Source organism: Aptenodytes patagonicus, chromosome 7, assembly GCF_965638725.1.
Source record: "Aptenodytes patagonicus chromosome 7, bAptPat1.pri.cur, whole genome shotgun sequence".
Taxonomy (NCBI): domain Eukaryota; kingdom Metazoa; phylum Chordata; class Aves; order Sphenisciformes; family Spheniscidae; genus Aptenodytes; species Aptenodytes patagonicus.
The window spans coordinates 39,109,498-39,124,925 of record NC_134955.1 but is presented as its reverse complement, the minus strand read 5'-3'; the positions used below and the strand labels follow the sequence as shown (position 1 = coordinate 39,124,925).

Here is a 15,428-nt window from a genome sequence, read left to right as displayed (position 1 = left end):
TGCCTTCTTAAAAAGCTTACATTCTCCACTACCGAAACTGGTATAAAAACCTATCACAACACAATTCTGAAACTGATAGTTCTCCCACTGAGCAGCAATGAGAATACAGTGGGGCAGAGAGCTCACAAGACGTAAGGAAAGACTATGATAATCTCTTTATTCTTTGTGGTGTACCTTGATAACAGAGCTCCTTGAAATAAATATAATGAGAGAGACCATACATCCCCTTGCAGTATTTCAAGTACAATACACAGACACGTAGGAAAGAAAGTCCTTTATGCTGAAAGACTTTCAAATAAAGACTATTCATTATGAAAAGAGAACAAAAAATTCTCTCTTCTCAGAGAACTGGACTAAATCTGCAATCAAATGGAGTAGGAAAGAAAATCCTTTCTTTATTATCTTAGTGTTTGAAATAAATCAGTGCAGAAAAAAAAAAAATTCAGTATTTGTTACCAAAGTTTTGAAAACATAACTACAAGGGTTATCTATATTCTTATGATGCAGAAGGGAAACTAAAGGTTACCTAGGAGAAGTATCATTCAACAACGACGAAGTATTCAAAAAATGCCACCCACAATGCCACCAACAAAACATATTTTGCAACTTGAAATTCCTTCCTGTTCCCCCTGACATCACTTACAAAGTCTAATTCTACAGCTAACATCCTAAATGGAGATTAACTAAAATAATTCAGGCCAGAAGGAACTGGACAGAAATAGGCTACAAAGTTAAATCAAATCTAACCTGCAGGATCATGCTCCTTCAGTACACAAGGCATGTAAATATCTCCCAAACACCTTTTCTAACTTTTACAAGTGTTTTTAAAACCATCTCCAAATTGACCTGTGAAATAGATTTGCTGATGTTTAACAGGGGCATAACTGCTTCCAATTCTGAAATGTGTTCCACCCAAACAGGTCAAGATCTTTTACAAACAGGAAAACAAAGTCTCACAATATCAATTCAAGATAGGTATATATAATGCAATAGTATGCTACAAGAAAGAGCAGCAGCAGGCATGATTCCTGTATCTCTTACAGGCAAACAGGCTTCTTTCTTCTGCCAAGCGTAGAGAGAAAACTACATGACTCCCTCTAATTCTGGACTATCCCTAACTTAAGAGGCTGCAGTTTCACGGCTTGTATTGTTTGATGTATGTGTGCTCCTACTCACTGGGACTCGGGGAACAAAGTATTAATTATTAAATGTGGGAAAGAGCAAATCTTGAAGCATGAATGATAGCTAATATGTTCACTACTGTCATCAGAAGTATGTTCACATCAGCAGAAGCTCCAACAGCTTTAATTTCTGTTTCTGATCATTCAAAAGCCAACACAACGTAACAGAGTAACAGAATAGTATAATATGGGGAAAATAAAAATGTTTTGCAAGTTCATTGTGCTGTCAAAGTAAAAAAAATCATTTCACAGTTGCATTTTTTCCTAATTGAAAATATTCAAAATTAAATTTGTACTGAATACAAAAGCTGATACACTTGATTTAAAGATTCTGGAATATGCTTCAGAAATTGCCTCCCCCTCAACAAAAAACATTCTACATTTTAAATGTACTAAGTGACAGTCTTATTTGCAAAGTAAAATACTGACGAAGCTAAGTATCTGTATTATGTACATCACAGTGGTGACCTTGGTTTTTTACCATGAAGTAAATGAGGCATTCCCAAATTTTGAACATTAGTGTTTTATTAGCATTATTATTCTTAATGTTTTTGTAAAATGCCTACAAAAAAGTTATCTCAAGCTGTGTTTACCAAACTTTTAATAATGTTTTTATAATAAAATCTTATATTTATTTATCTCTTTAGCCTTTTTATGTATCACTGGTAATGAAAGTAAAGAGGGTGTGTTAAAAAAAATTTCAATTATTATGCAAAAACACATCTTGAAGTTGCACAGTAATGTATTAAACCAGAACAGTGAGTAAAATATTATTTTCCCCCAGGCACAAGGGCTCATTTTGCTGCCAGAAACAATCTAAAACAAATTTCTACGCAGGCTTTGTAGTTAAACATGAAGAGATTTAGCTGAAGAAAATGCATTATAGAGGAGGAAAGACAGCAGAGACTAAGGTACGCTAGCTATAATTGCATAATGATTATAAAAGTAAATTCAAAGAATGTAAAATTAACACCTGTGGCACATAACGAAGATAAAATGAATATCCAATAAAAGTTAAAAATATGTATATATCTCAGTTGAAATGATAACAAAACTGATGTCATAATACTTATTAGAATCACACATCACTGTGCAGTCTATTAATGGTTTCTACAAAGTGCTTATACAAGTGGCTACTTTTACGCATTGTTCATACTGGAGTATTTTTTGCCCAATTTTCAGTAATCCCTTGAAAGCCTGAAACTAAAATTAGTTCTCCTAAAGCAGTTTTTCCCTGCAGCGATTCGTTATTGCAGGATTGGCTTTTAAGTGCTGAATTACTAACTGATACTTAATTTTTTTTGTAGGGCTTGTAAGCACCAAATAATGATAAAAGTACAGTACTACAGGCATATCAATCTTGAAGGCATCTCTTTATCATTATGTAGTTTAACCATGCCAACTTAGTAACAAGTTATGCTCTGAAAGACTGACTGGTTCTCCATATTCATAACTTCTTGAAAACCTAGCTTATTTTATCGTGTCATAAAATTATCTATAGCCAAAAGATTCTAATACTTTTCCTTACGAGACAAACACTGCAGAAAATAGACTATTTTCCTTTTAACTATACAAGACATCAGTTTATATACCAAAATCCAGGGCAAGTCTCTGTAAACCTTACCCCTTTGAGAGTGTGACAGCTTTGTCTACAATGGATTTGAAATATGATTTACTACAACACTGCTTGAAACTGTGAGGCTTTAACCAAATCTAAAGCATCTACATAAGAAGGGGAAAAGAGCTTCTGAACAGATAAAAGTAAAATCTTGATTCTTATAGAACGTGTTATGCATTTTAATATGATTTTTTGCCTGATATATGTAAAGCTTTGTTTTTCATTTTCCCTAGCCTGTCACATTGTAGTGATGTATGGTGCATTTTAGCATCAAGTTTGCCATGAGCAATAAAGCCAGTGCCCCCAAAGAAATATTAATATATTATCACTCTTCCCCACCATGCCCGCTCCCAAATTTTCCTTTATTCAGCCTATTTGGTTTTGCTTCACATAGTTGATATCCTTTTCACAGTCTCCCACACAAATACTTAATGCTTTATTTTTGAAAGAAATCCCAAACTAGAAATTGACAGGATGAAATACAATTTACTTTCCAAGGCAGGAATGAAACCATCATGGAAGAAAAATGTACAGGTATTTTATCTGTTTGGAACAATAAAATTAAAAAAAGGCGGGGGGGGGGGGGGGAAGGCATTATCTATTGAAAGAAATGTAGTCGCTCAAGAAACATGAAATGTAAAATACCAATATAATAATGTTCTATAACAATCCCTGCACCTAGAAGAGGTTCAGTGATCTTCAAAGTGTAGAAAGAAGTAGGAAGACCTACAAAAAGATGGCTGCAACAGTACTAGGAAGATCACGAGACACTCTCTTCAACAAAATACTAGCACTTACAGATGATCAGGAGGGGAAAAAAAAAAAGTCATTTTACCCCTAAAATATTGAAAAGAAAAATAGAAAAGTGATGACAAATACTAAGAAAAATAACTTCTGTTTTGACCTTCTTAGCTCTGCTCACATAAAAGTCTGCAATATTTAAACCACTAGAGTTCCTATTCCTATTCTGCTGTTTCCATGGAATCATAAGCTGAGAGAATGAATCCCAGTGATCTGCTAATGATTCCTTTAAGATCTTTGACCAGGATAATCTCCTCTACATAATTTGAAGTCATTCATTAGATGTATCTTTCATATGGAAAAGATAAAACAAAAACCAGTATGTTTAAAACTCGAGCACTTGCACGTCAGCAAGTTTTTAAATCATCCACTTTACACCACAAACAGCAAAAAGAGATGCCACCTCCCAGCACATCAACACTGTTCATACAGTTTCCTAATACAGCTGTGTTCCACAGTGTGGCTAGCTGTACTACACAGGTTACACATGTGCTTGACTGAACTACATTGGCTGAGCACCCTGAGGTTTCAAGATGAAAAATGCTACACAAATATACTACCTCCATTCATTCATTTGACACAAGGAAGCATTTGTGTTGAGTTTTTCCTTATGGTAAGTTCTGAAATTCAACTAAATATGTACATAGTTATTTGATAGTACACCCACATGAGAATACATAGGTTCACTCCAAACTGTGACAAAGCAACATAAAAATAGAAAGCATGCATGTAGCTTTAAAGGAAGATGACATTTGCAATCTACTTGCCTTATTCTCCAGGTGTAATTTTAAAAAACGAAGGTAGGCCACAGGTGCAAATGCATCAGCCGAATGCACAACCACCTTGGCTGAATCTCTGAAATACAAAATTCTTAGCATCAAATATTAGTATATAATTTTACATACAGACAATACTTAGTTGCTGCATAACACAGACTCCAAGGTAACTCACTGAAAATCTATTAACTTCTTATTTAGTTTTCATATAAATTAAGAAAAAAGTTTGCTATATAAATTTGTTATTCTTCACTAATATCTTCATTATCTTCACGTATCTTCACATTATCTTCACTAATTTTCCATTTTCAAAAGGAATAAACTATACTTCCAGACCAGTATTGAGAAATTCAGTTAGCTATAGTCTATGAAAGCATAAATAACATTATGTTTTACATTCTAGAGACTAATATGCAAAGCGATCTTTTAATTTCACCAACAGGAGATTTTTTAAAAGTCCATTCTTCTTGATTAACGCTCTGGGGATTAGTTCTTGAAGTATTAACAACATACAGTATTTCACGCTGAGAAACTGACTGATTTGACCATCTTGCATCCGATATTGAAGACTACTAGACACAACTTTTTAATGCCAAATGTGTTGGTAACAATGATAAACTTCCTGTGTGCTGATTCAAATTTGTTAATTTTAGTTTTCATTTTTACAGACACAATCTGTCACACTTTGATTTACAAGAGGCAGTATCTGTTATATCCATCTGCATGGTTTTACTGCTTAAGAAGAAGGTAGCTCTAGGAAACAAACATCAGAAGGTGAGAAACTCAAAGAAAACATAAGAGAAACTCAGATGCAGTGCAAGAAAATCTGAAAATTATTATCAATAAGGCTAAGGACACACAGATAATCTTCTTGAAACCACAGCGCCCTTGATACCTTCACAGTATTCAATGAGATGAGATGAGATAGATTTCTAGTAATGCCACATAAAACCCATGCAAACTGGAAACAGTTGAAATCTTGGCCATATTCCACTGACTTAATGAAAGTGTAAAATTAATGGAAATATCTGTTCTACAAAATATGTTTTGGGATTTAAAATAACAAAATTCCTAAGATAATCATCATCACTACATTGCACAATAATGATAAATACCTATAACATAAGAAGCTCCACTTCCCTTTTCGTAAACTTCTAAAGTGTTTTGATAAATAAGCCTTCAGCTTCATTCTCGAGACTTCTTATCAAGATTCTTTATGATTAAAATATCACTTATTCCTTTAAGATATCTTAAAAATAGTCCCTTAAGATTAAAATCATACTTTTCAAATGACCATGGTGTCTTCTAATTCTAACAGAAATAGGTAGAAAATAACTTTGGAAATTTTTAGTAACAGGAATACATAATTAAAATAATAAAAACCAGATACCAAGACTCCCATAGTACCTGGTACCTGGGTATCCTCAGTGTCTGAGGATATTCTCAATAAACATCTCTGGCTTGTTGTTCAAGTCCTATATGGGGAAGTCTGGTACTTTTCAGTGATGCATTAACTACTAATTAATGTAGTTAATTAATTACTTAGTGTAACTAAATTAACAGAAAAGCTTATATCAGAAAGGAAAAACAAAAATTTAGGGTTATTAAATGTATGTGTCTGTTGAATTTAAAGAATACCTAGTAACTTTAAAAAAAATATTTAACTCCAAAGTAAAAGCAGGAGTCCTACTTGTATCCCTGCATGTTCCAATTCACTAGTACAGCAGAATAGATGCTAAGCATTGATACCTACGCTAACTGTTCAATAACTTTAGAATTTTTGAGTACTTAGTTGTTCCTCAAGAAGTATTGCAAATATTAAGAGATCATAAATATTTCTTCTTGGTATGAAGTACACTGCTATGACGTGCAGCTAACACATGGGTATTTGATGGGACCATAATAGATATCTAGTTTAGTATGCCAATATTTCTCAGCTGATGGATCACAATAGGTAGATTATGTGGTGCTGAAAATAGTATTACAATAAATAGCAAAAGAAAATATTTTTTCCTAACTACTTCATTTTCTGCCAGCCTCTCCAAACATACATCATTGTTCTAACTGATAAAATTTAGTCTTGTTCAATAGTAAATGTAACGAATAGGTGGAAAGCAGAACAGTTTGGTTTGCATCCAATGATGAGTCACCAACTAAAAAAATAGGAAGTCCTGAACTTACATGTCATGTCCAGCTTAGGAAATAGTAAAAAAAAAACCAACCCAGAACCACATGACATGCAGAGATTAAAATGAAAAACAGTGATTTGAGAGTCACCAATAATTATATAACAGCCACTTCACACTGAAAGTCTGAATTTTGAGTAGGAACATGACTACATAAGGTGATTCATGATTGATCATGATGGAAACACAGGAATTTTGTTGAGGAACATTTTCAGAAGACTTTGGAAAACAATGAAGAATAGTTGAAAAGCTGTCCTAATTATCTATTTTTGAAATCATAATCATCTGGTATCTCAAGTCTCTTTGAAGATCTAGGAAATATCTAATCATTTTAAAACACTCCGTAACATTTTCACAGGACAAATATGACAAGTTAGAGCAACTCTGAGAGTACAATCAGTGCTCTCAGTACATGATCATTTTTTCATGTTTACAGATTTGCTTTTAACTCCAAACCTAGAATTACAAACCTAAACACAGAGCTAATGGTAAGGTATATAAATGCAAAATTATACTTCCCAAATATTTCAAATATGCCAATTTACCGGGGGGGGGGGGGGGGGAAATCGATCAAACTATTCTGTGTTCCATAAATACAAATGGGCCTTTATCATAATAGTAGATATTAGATGGCATTCACATAGATGAGAAATATCTCTTTATGATTTGAAGAGGTGTCAATCAACTGCACTTTAAATACCAGTGTAAGAAGGACGGGAAATGCTTGGTACCTCTCAAATACTGAGCATAAGAAAGCAGACAACCAGATTACAATAGTCTACCTAGGAAAACCAGGTAAAACCCATCTGACTCTTGTTGAATATTTTGATTGTAAGATCTTGCTTTCACTGCTAGATCTTGTTTATTTTCAAATATTTCACTCAATCTGCCATGCTTCCTTTGTGAGGCGTATTTTTAATGAAGATTGAGAAGAATGGCAAGAATTCAACTTAATGTTTGAAAGGAAAATTCATCATACAGTCTTACATTAAAGAGACTCCAACTTCTCCACAGTAACAGATCAAGGGTACACTTTTCTTTTCCTGAACTAGCAGATTTCCTTCTTTTTCAAAGGATATACTGTAGAAACATATTTTGCCACGTTTCACGTGACAAAAACATCGACCAGTGAAAACACTACCCGAAAGCAGTGTTATAAATGACAGGTGCATTAGATTTTCTCCTGTTGTATTGGGCTTACATGGCAAGGTTTTGGTAGCAGGGGGTGGTCTGCAGGGGTGGCCTCTGTGAGAAGAGACCAGGGGCTGCTGAGCCCATCAGCAACACTGGTGGTGCCTCTGTGATAACATATTTTAAAAAGGGTAAAAATGCTGTGCAGCAGCTGTGACAGGAGTGAGAAAAACATGAGAGAAACAGCCCCGCAGACACCAAGGTCAGTGAGGAAGGAGTGGGAGGAGGCGCTCCAAGTGTCAGAGTAGAGATTCCGTGAATCCTGTGGAAAAGACCATGGTAAAGCAGGTTGTTCCCCTGCAGTCTACGGAGGACCACATCACACACTGCAGCCTGTGGAGGACCCCGTGCTGGAGCAGGCTCCTGGCAGGAACTGCGGCCCGTGGACAGGAGCCCGTGCAGGAGCAGGTTTTCTGACAGGAACTGTGGCCCATGGGGGACCCATGCTGGAGCAGTCTCTTCCTGAAGGACTGTACCCCATGGAAAGGACCTGCGCTGGAGCAGTTCTTGAAGAACTGTCCTGTGGGAAAGACCAACATTGGAGCAGTTCGTGAAGGACTGTAGCCCATGGAACAGACCAAGGCTGGAGCAGGGGAAAAGTGTGAAGAGAAGGGAGCAGCAGAGACGCAGTGTTATGAACTGACTGCAACCCCCATTCCCCATCCCCTTGCACTGCCCAGTGGGGAGGATGTAGAAGAGTCAGGAACAAAGGAGTGAAGTTAAGCCTGGGAATAACGAGGTAGGGAGAGAAGGTGTTTTTAGTTTTGTCTTTGTTTCTCACTACCCTATTTTTTTTTTTAATTGGTAATAAATTAAATTAATTTTCCCCAAGTTGAGTCTGGTTCACCCATGACAGTAACTGGTAAGCCATCACCCTGTTCTTATCTTGACCTACAAGCTTTTTCATCTTATTTTCTCCCCCTGTCTTGCTGAGGAGGGGGAGTGAGAGCAGCTTGGTGGGCACCTGGCAGCCAGCCAAGGTTAATCCATCACATCTGTTTTGGAGGCGAAAGTAATCTTCAATGTCTTCCTCAGAAACTTTCTCTAGGAAGACACCTTGGAGGAGTTCAGGAATTTAGGGACCTTGAAAACCCTGACAGATTTTAACCTCTAAATTGTAATTCTTACAACTCCATTTAAGCTTCAAAAACTGTATCAGGATGTATACCAGAACCATGGCTATCTAAACATTTGGAAACTATACTAGGACAGTTAACAACGTGATTACAAAGTCTGTTTAGATTCAGTGTATATGAAAAGCAAGAATGAAAAGCACAAAATAAATAAACTTGTAACTTATTTAATGACAAAGAAACTACAAAATATTTTTCTTTAGAAGTTCATAAAGTAATAGATTTCACATGAATGGCCCCTCAAAAGGCATGTCTTTATGACATGAATAATGTAAGACCTAAGCAGGGCTAATCAAGCCAGAGACACACAATGCCAGTGTAGCTATTCAGTTTCCATTACGGAAATGTATATTTAGAACTAGTTGAGTAACTGTTTAACAGTCTGCTGTGCCATACATTTCTTATTAAATACCCACTGATTTATATATTTGTCTTTTCCTGTATTTTTTGTGCATTTATTGTTAACTTTTATTATTATTTGGAGTGTTGCCAATAGAAATAAAGACAACGCAGCCAGACCACCTCTGTTTTAGCTTTTCCTAGTTGTTTGAACGGTCATTAAATCACTGATAGCCAGAAATACATTTAGAATATATTATAAGATATTCCTAAGAATATATTATAAGATATTCCTACTTAAACTGGTATTTCGTTGATCCCAAACCAAGGGCACAATGTACTTTCCCAAAAGTGTTCCTCAAATTCTATTAAAAAAAAACCCCAAAACAAAACCAAAAACCTCTCCGCACTACACCAACCAAGAATTTCTCATGAGATTTGACATAGTTTTCTCCAATCTGTTGTATCTATGCCAAGAGAGCTTTGAAAAGGAGCACTGGGAAATTATGCATCCAATTCCAATGAATTCCCAGATTTAGTCTGTTACATACAAAGCCTCAAAATAAATAGAAAGAATGTAAATAATAAGCCAAACACATTTAAGCGCAAAAACTGATACAAGCACATTTAATCTCTCAGTTAAAATCTAGCTATCCAAGTATACTTTTTGTTGCAAGTGTTGCAATATAAACACTGAATAGGCCACATTTGTCTGGTAATGGATAGTATTACAGTAAATGACGAAGTTTCACAAATTCTGCCTCTGACACCTACTGGAATTGATAAGAATTTGTCAGTTTAATAGAAATCATATCAGACTTTTAAATGCAAAAATGAATCGTGCTCTAGTAATGATTTCACAATATTTTCCCTTTTGCTAGAAGAGACCAAACTGATTCTATCTGAGGGTATATTGGGGACTTTTGTCCTTTGTCCCCAAGTTTATTTGTAATAAGATGTACCCATGCATCATACACATTTTATTCTAACTTCCTGCTTAACTTTGCAACTCCTACTAGTCAGCAGGTTGGCTCACAACCTACAGCTTCTACCTAGCACCTGGTTCCCTTCAGAGAATCTTCTCCAAGAGTCTCACTTCCTGGCCCATACATTCGTAATTCCATCCATGAACTTAAATCCAGTTTAAAGATTCTACATTGTTACTTTCTGAATCTTCTTCTTATTAAAGAATTCCATAGCTTTCTTGCATGGAGGTATCACCAGACTCAAATTATCTAGTTTTTTAGTTCACTCTAGAGGACCCTATCTTCCAGTCAACCAATAGTTCAGCAGGTATCTGCCAGAGTAGCTGCTATCCCTTTCACCAGTTTGTCTACTGCTCTTCTCCCAAATGCCATGCAATGAAAACAAGAGTTAACAGCTCTTGCTTTTCTGTTCCTTATACGAACAGATCCCAGTCTTACAGAAAAATGAAACAAATAGACCTTCACGATGAAAGCCTTAATCATATCTATATGCTCCATAATCTCGACCTTCCCTAAGATGACTATCACCAATACATGATTACTGGTCTGTTTACTCAGCTAAGAAAAGGAACAGCAGTCAAAACATCTCACTCGAAGCAAGCAGGCTTAGCAATTTAACAGACTAATAAGAAACTCGCATCAAGACACAAATATTTTCCATATCCCACTACACAGGTTTTAGCAATTTATGTCAAAGGAATAAACTACTCAGTGTAAATGAGATGGATTCATGCAAAGTTTGTATTTAAAATATCCTCTAATAATTGAAGAAAAATGTTTATCGTTATCATTCTAAGCTGCTAAACTTAAAACACACACACACAGAGTTAATGGAACCCACAGGCTACTGATGTGGCAGTTTATCAAATGTAGCTGTAATGAAAGATAAATATTACAGGCAATTCGCACTTCATGAAAGGATAAAAGTGTCAGTGTGTAGGTACCAGTTTTACTGCAGGCCATAATCAGCAAGTAAACGAAAGTGCAAATGTCTAAAAAGTTTATAGCCCTCTATGAAGGCCTCGTCTTGTCAGGTATTGATTTAGGTTTTCAGAGGACTTTGCCAGTGTTAAACAAAGTGAGTGTTTGTGGACTTAGAGGACGTTTTACCTCTGCCAACAAAAGTTGCCTCAAGCTAAATGTGAATATGTTCCCATTGCTTTAATATAAGGAAATGGAAGAAACTGTTCCTTACACAACTATTTTCTTCTTAAATAGAGGGCAGTCCAGAGTGAATGTTTCGTATTCTCCACCTTCTCCGCAAACATGGACTCCATATTTCTCAGAAAGCTAACACAAAAGGGAAATTAAAATACATAAGTATTACATTAAAGCAGTCTATTAAATATATTTTGCTGAAAATTTCAGTGTGCACTTTCTAAAAGACTACCCATTACAAGGCTGAAAAAAACCAAATATCATACAGAGGGTTCTTGATTTCTCCATATTCATATTACAGTGATCTAAAAATTACCAATGTGTTATATTTTAAGTAGAACTGGCACTGTAACATTCAGATAAACAAATGAATTCCTAGTCCTTCTTCCTCAGTGGCTATGAAAGGTTGTTCAGACTCCCGTATTTGTCTATCTTTCTTTAGCATAGATAGTTCACTTCTGTGAGAAACTTGTACTGTAAATCAACACAAGAAGTAACACTTCATATAGAAGTATACAATGAACACAATTTTTGGCCACAGATTCAACTGCATTCTGTATTTTGGTAAATATCCATTCTTCCAAAAAATTCTAACAAATAGAACCAATGAGAGTTTTCTAAATCAAAAGCAAAAAGCTACAACAAGATCTAAAGAGGTAGCAACATGCTGTTTCCTTTATAAATTGTACTGAATATACTTTCTAAATCAACATATACATTTATGAATATTCCTGAAGCTCTGCATATCCCACTAAAACACATACGTACATAAACCAATACATTCAAAATAGAGACATGACTATCTTAATTATTCTCTGCTTTATAAATGAGCAGCTGTGGAGCAGGAACCAAAGTTCTTTTGCTGGAGTAAGGAGCACACAACTGCTGAATAGTTCACTGTAATTCTGTATTAATGTACTGTACTGATAGGTAGTAATCAAGCATCTGTACCATGCCTGACCATGGGGACACCCTCCCTTTTTCTGCAGGAGAAATTCATCTCATCAGCAGATTATATCACCTTCTAAAGTGTCCCAGCACTAACTGCTTCAAGCCAAGTCCTGTCCAGTTTTTTTCACATTAAGCAAGCATTAACATTCTGCTTCAAGTAGTTCACGAGAAGCTGAACTGCAGTCCTCAACCCCATTGCAGACACCAATGTTACTAATGGGGATATTAATTTAACCCCCTTATGCTTTTCCTTAGAGGAACAGATGCCCACCCATGATGCTTCTGCAGTCAAAGTAGCAATGCAGTTCTCCACAACATGTAGGAGATGGTTAGAAAAAGTCTGTCTGGGGGCTAGAAAATAATTCCAAATCTGTTGTTTGTCTATTTTTAGGCAAGCATGAGACTGGGTTATTTATCCATTGTATGTTCAATTTTTTATATGATTACCAGAATATTTGTGTAGCAAGTCTATTTGACGTATTCAAATCATACTGTATTTTTATTGTTGAAGCTGAATGTATAGTTTATGCTACTTTACAGTACTCTTTGAAAGTTTTTTATTTTAAAACTTCAGAGTGTTTACAACTTCAGCCATCATCTTAGCTAAAAGAAATAAAATCAAAATCAGATGTGAAAGAAGAAATTAAATACATGGAACTTGAATGTTTTCATAAAATTGAAGACCCCATTTTAAATTTAAAATTCTGTTAGTTAAACAAAAGGCCTGAATCCTCTTCAGCCTTTATTTTGGAGAAAAGTATAAATGCTCTGAGAAAACAATACCTTGGTAATGCTCTATGTGACCATTTAGTTGTCTGGTGGTGTAAAATCTAAGTCTTTTGGAACACGTATTAAATCATTTTTCAATGTCTTGTTATGAGAGGTATTTTTCATTTTTCCTTTCACATTTTCTTTTAAGGAAAAGGAGCACGAAGAAAACCTTTAATCAAGTGCTCATTAAAAGATTACACTCCTGACATAAAAGAGAACTCCATCTGTCAACAACGGCAACAAGGTTTCTATAGGACAAATACATCAAGAATAATTAATTTTGATGCAACAAGAATGGACAACCTACAAAACAGTTAGTCAAAACCTTTTATTCTTCCTCTCATTGTAGCTTCCACTGCAAAAAACCCTAAACAAAACTATTAAAAAAATGAAAGAGAGAAAAACAGAAAGATCTTTCTAACTGTAACCTTTCCACAGTGAATACAAGGAGTGACTGTTTACAAGTCACTTTCAAAATTGGAAGCTCTGCTTGTAAACATCAGTGCCTAGGATAATTATTGGCAATTAACATTGAATACTCAAAAGATGTGAGACTATTTCCTATCTTTGTTGTGGGAAATCCTCATTTTCAATGTCACTGGCTTCAAGATCATTCTTGACACCAATTATACAAGGTGATAAAGGATTTTCAGTTCCCACTAATGTCAACAGGAACTGATGATATTCAGCAGCTCATAGAACAGGTTCTTAATGTTCATTTAACAAAGTCAGCAATATTTTTAAAATGTCATCAATGACATCAGATCTCTGCCTTTTAGTCATTTAGAATATTAACATTTTTTGAAGACCAATTATTTTGTTTTGCAAGGTGGATGTTACATTCATAACAATACAACAGCTTAGACTCTAATCTAAATTCTATGATTGCTAAATCTGCCTTCTAGTTCAGATGAGCCAGAAAACAGCAAATTTACAAATTACACTTAACTAAAAATGCAAGTCCAATTCAAAATCTGAAAGAAATATATGAAGAAAACATCTAGACTACACAAAATTAATCTTAACTCAAATACACAATGAGATACAAGGTATATAAACGATCAGCCCAAACATTAACCGAAGAACAGTCTCTTCCTACCTTGAGAATGAAACACAAGGATTAAAGCTGACTTTCTCATTTAAATTTAGTAATCAAAGATAAAAGATATGAATTCAAGTGCTTCCTATTTCAAGTGAAGACTTTGTTCCCAGACAGAAATTGTAACACTTAGTAAATCCTCTATAATTACAAAAACACTCTTTACATCAAGAAGTACTCATCAACTTCTACGGCAAGCATACATATGACTAAACATTTTCTTATTGTCTATTAGCAGAGACAGAAATACAGACAAATATAACCATAATATGCATTTACCTTTCTATTAATAAATTCTAAGGAAAGTGTGAGCAGCCCCTGAGATTTGGCAAGTTGCCAACAAATACTTTAGTGTAAAAAGCTAGGGCTTCTGGTATATAGAAAACAGTGGGACATGAGAGCAATTTAATAATTTAGCAATTATGTAGCAAGCATTCATCAATAATTAATCAAAGACCTGTCATTTAGGAAAAAAGCAATAATTCAAGAACTTTCCTTGCCACAATGCCAATGTCCTGAGCCGGTAAAATTTACCCCTGATAAAAGTATGGGTTGCAGATCATCATTGTACTTGTAAGTTCAACCTTCTGTATGTGAAGTCAGAAAAAAATTGCAAAATTAAATCAAAGTTTTTCCCACTCAATACTCCGCCATTTTTCTGCTGCTACAGCAGCTAAAACACCTCACCTTTATGTCAGTAATTAGTATCATTTCTATTGTACAAATAAACTAAAGTAAATCAGAAGACTGAAAATTTAGGTGACAATATATTTTTCCAAAGTTAAACAATTCAGTGGATGAAATGAGGGCTGGGTTGTGGGTTTGTTTGTTTGTTTGTTTGTTGTTTGTTTTTTTTTCAATTAACATTTACATGCCTCTTATAATGCCTCAACAAGAGATTTTTTCTAAGAAGAAAATTATTACTTCAGGCTTATTTCTTGTATGTCCAAAAGACAAATTATAATAGGCACATTATAGTAATATAAGTTGATTTTGATTTTATTGCCTGTCCCTTAAGGTAAACTTTTAGTATAAAAAGAAGTAAGTCCTAGTTCCTGACACGTAGTATCAGAGAAGTTGAACTTTGTGAATACACACTAAAATGTAAAGCAGGATATTCCCTACGAATCCCAAATGACTCAACATGTCATACATGTTGTGGTTCAATATCAATGATCCTCTTATATTCAGCACCGGCATTTTTCTGGGCACTGAACTTATGAAGATATAAACTGGTT

General features: G+C 35.0%; 1 protein-coding gene across 2 annotated transcripts in view; it reads right to left on the bottom strand.

Moving 5' to 3' along the window:
• The window catches only part of DPH6 (diphthamine biosynthesis 6), a 219,084-nt gene that overhangs the window by 134,576 nt on the left and 69,080 nt on the right, over positions 1-15,428 (bottom strand). For both annotated transcript variants that reach the window (XM_076344932.1, XM_076344933.1), the window contains exons 7-8: positions 11,407-11,501; positions 4,368-4,455 (exon numbers count right to left, since the gene is read on the bottom strand). In XM_076344932.1, the coding sequence (XP_076201047.1) occupies positions 4,368-4,455; positions 11,407-11,501 (183 nt within the window). The remainder of the gene's footprint in view (positions 1-4,367; positions 4,456-11,406; positions 11,502-15,428) is intronic.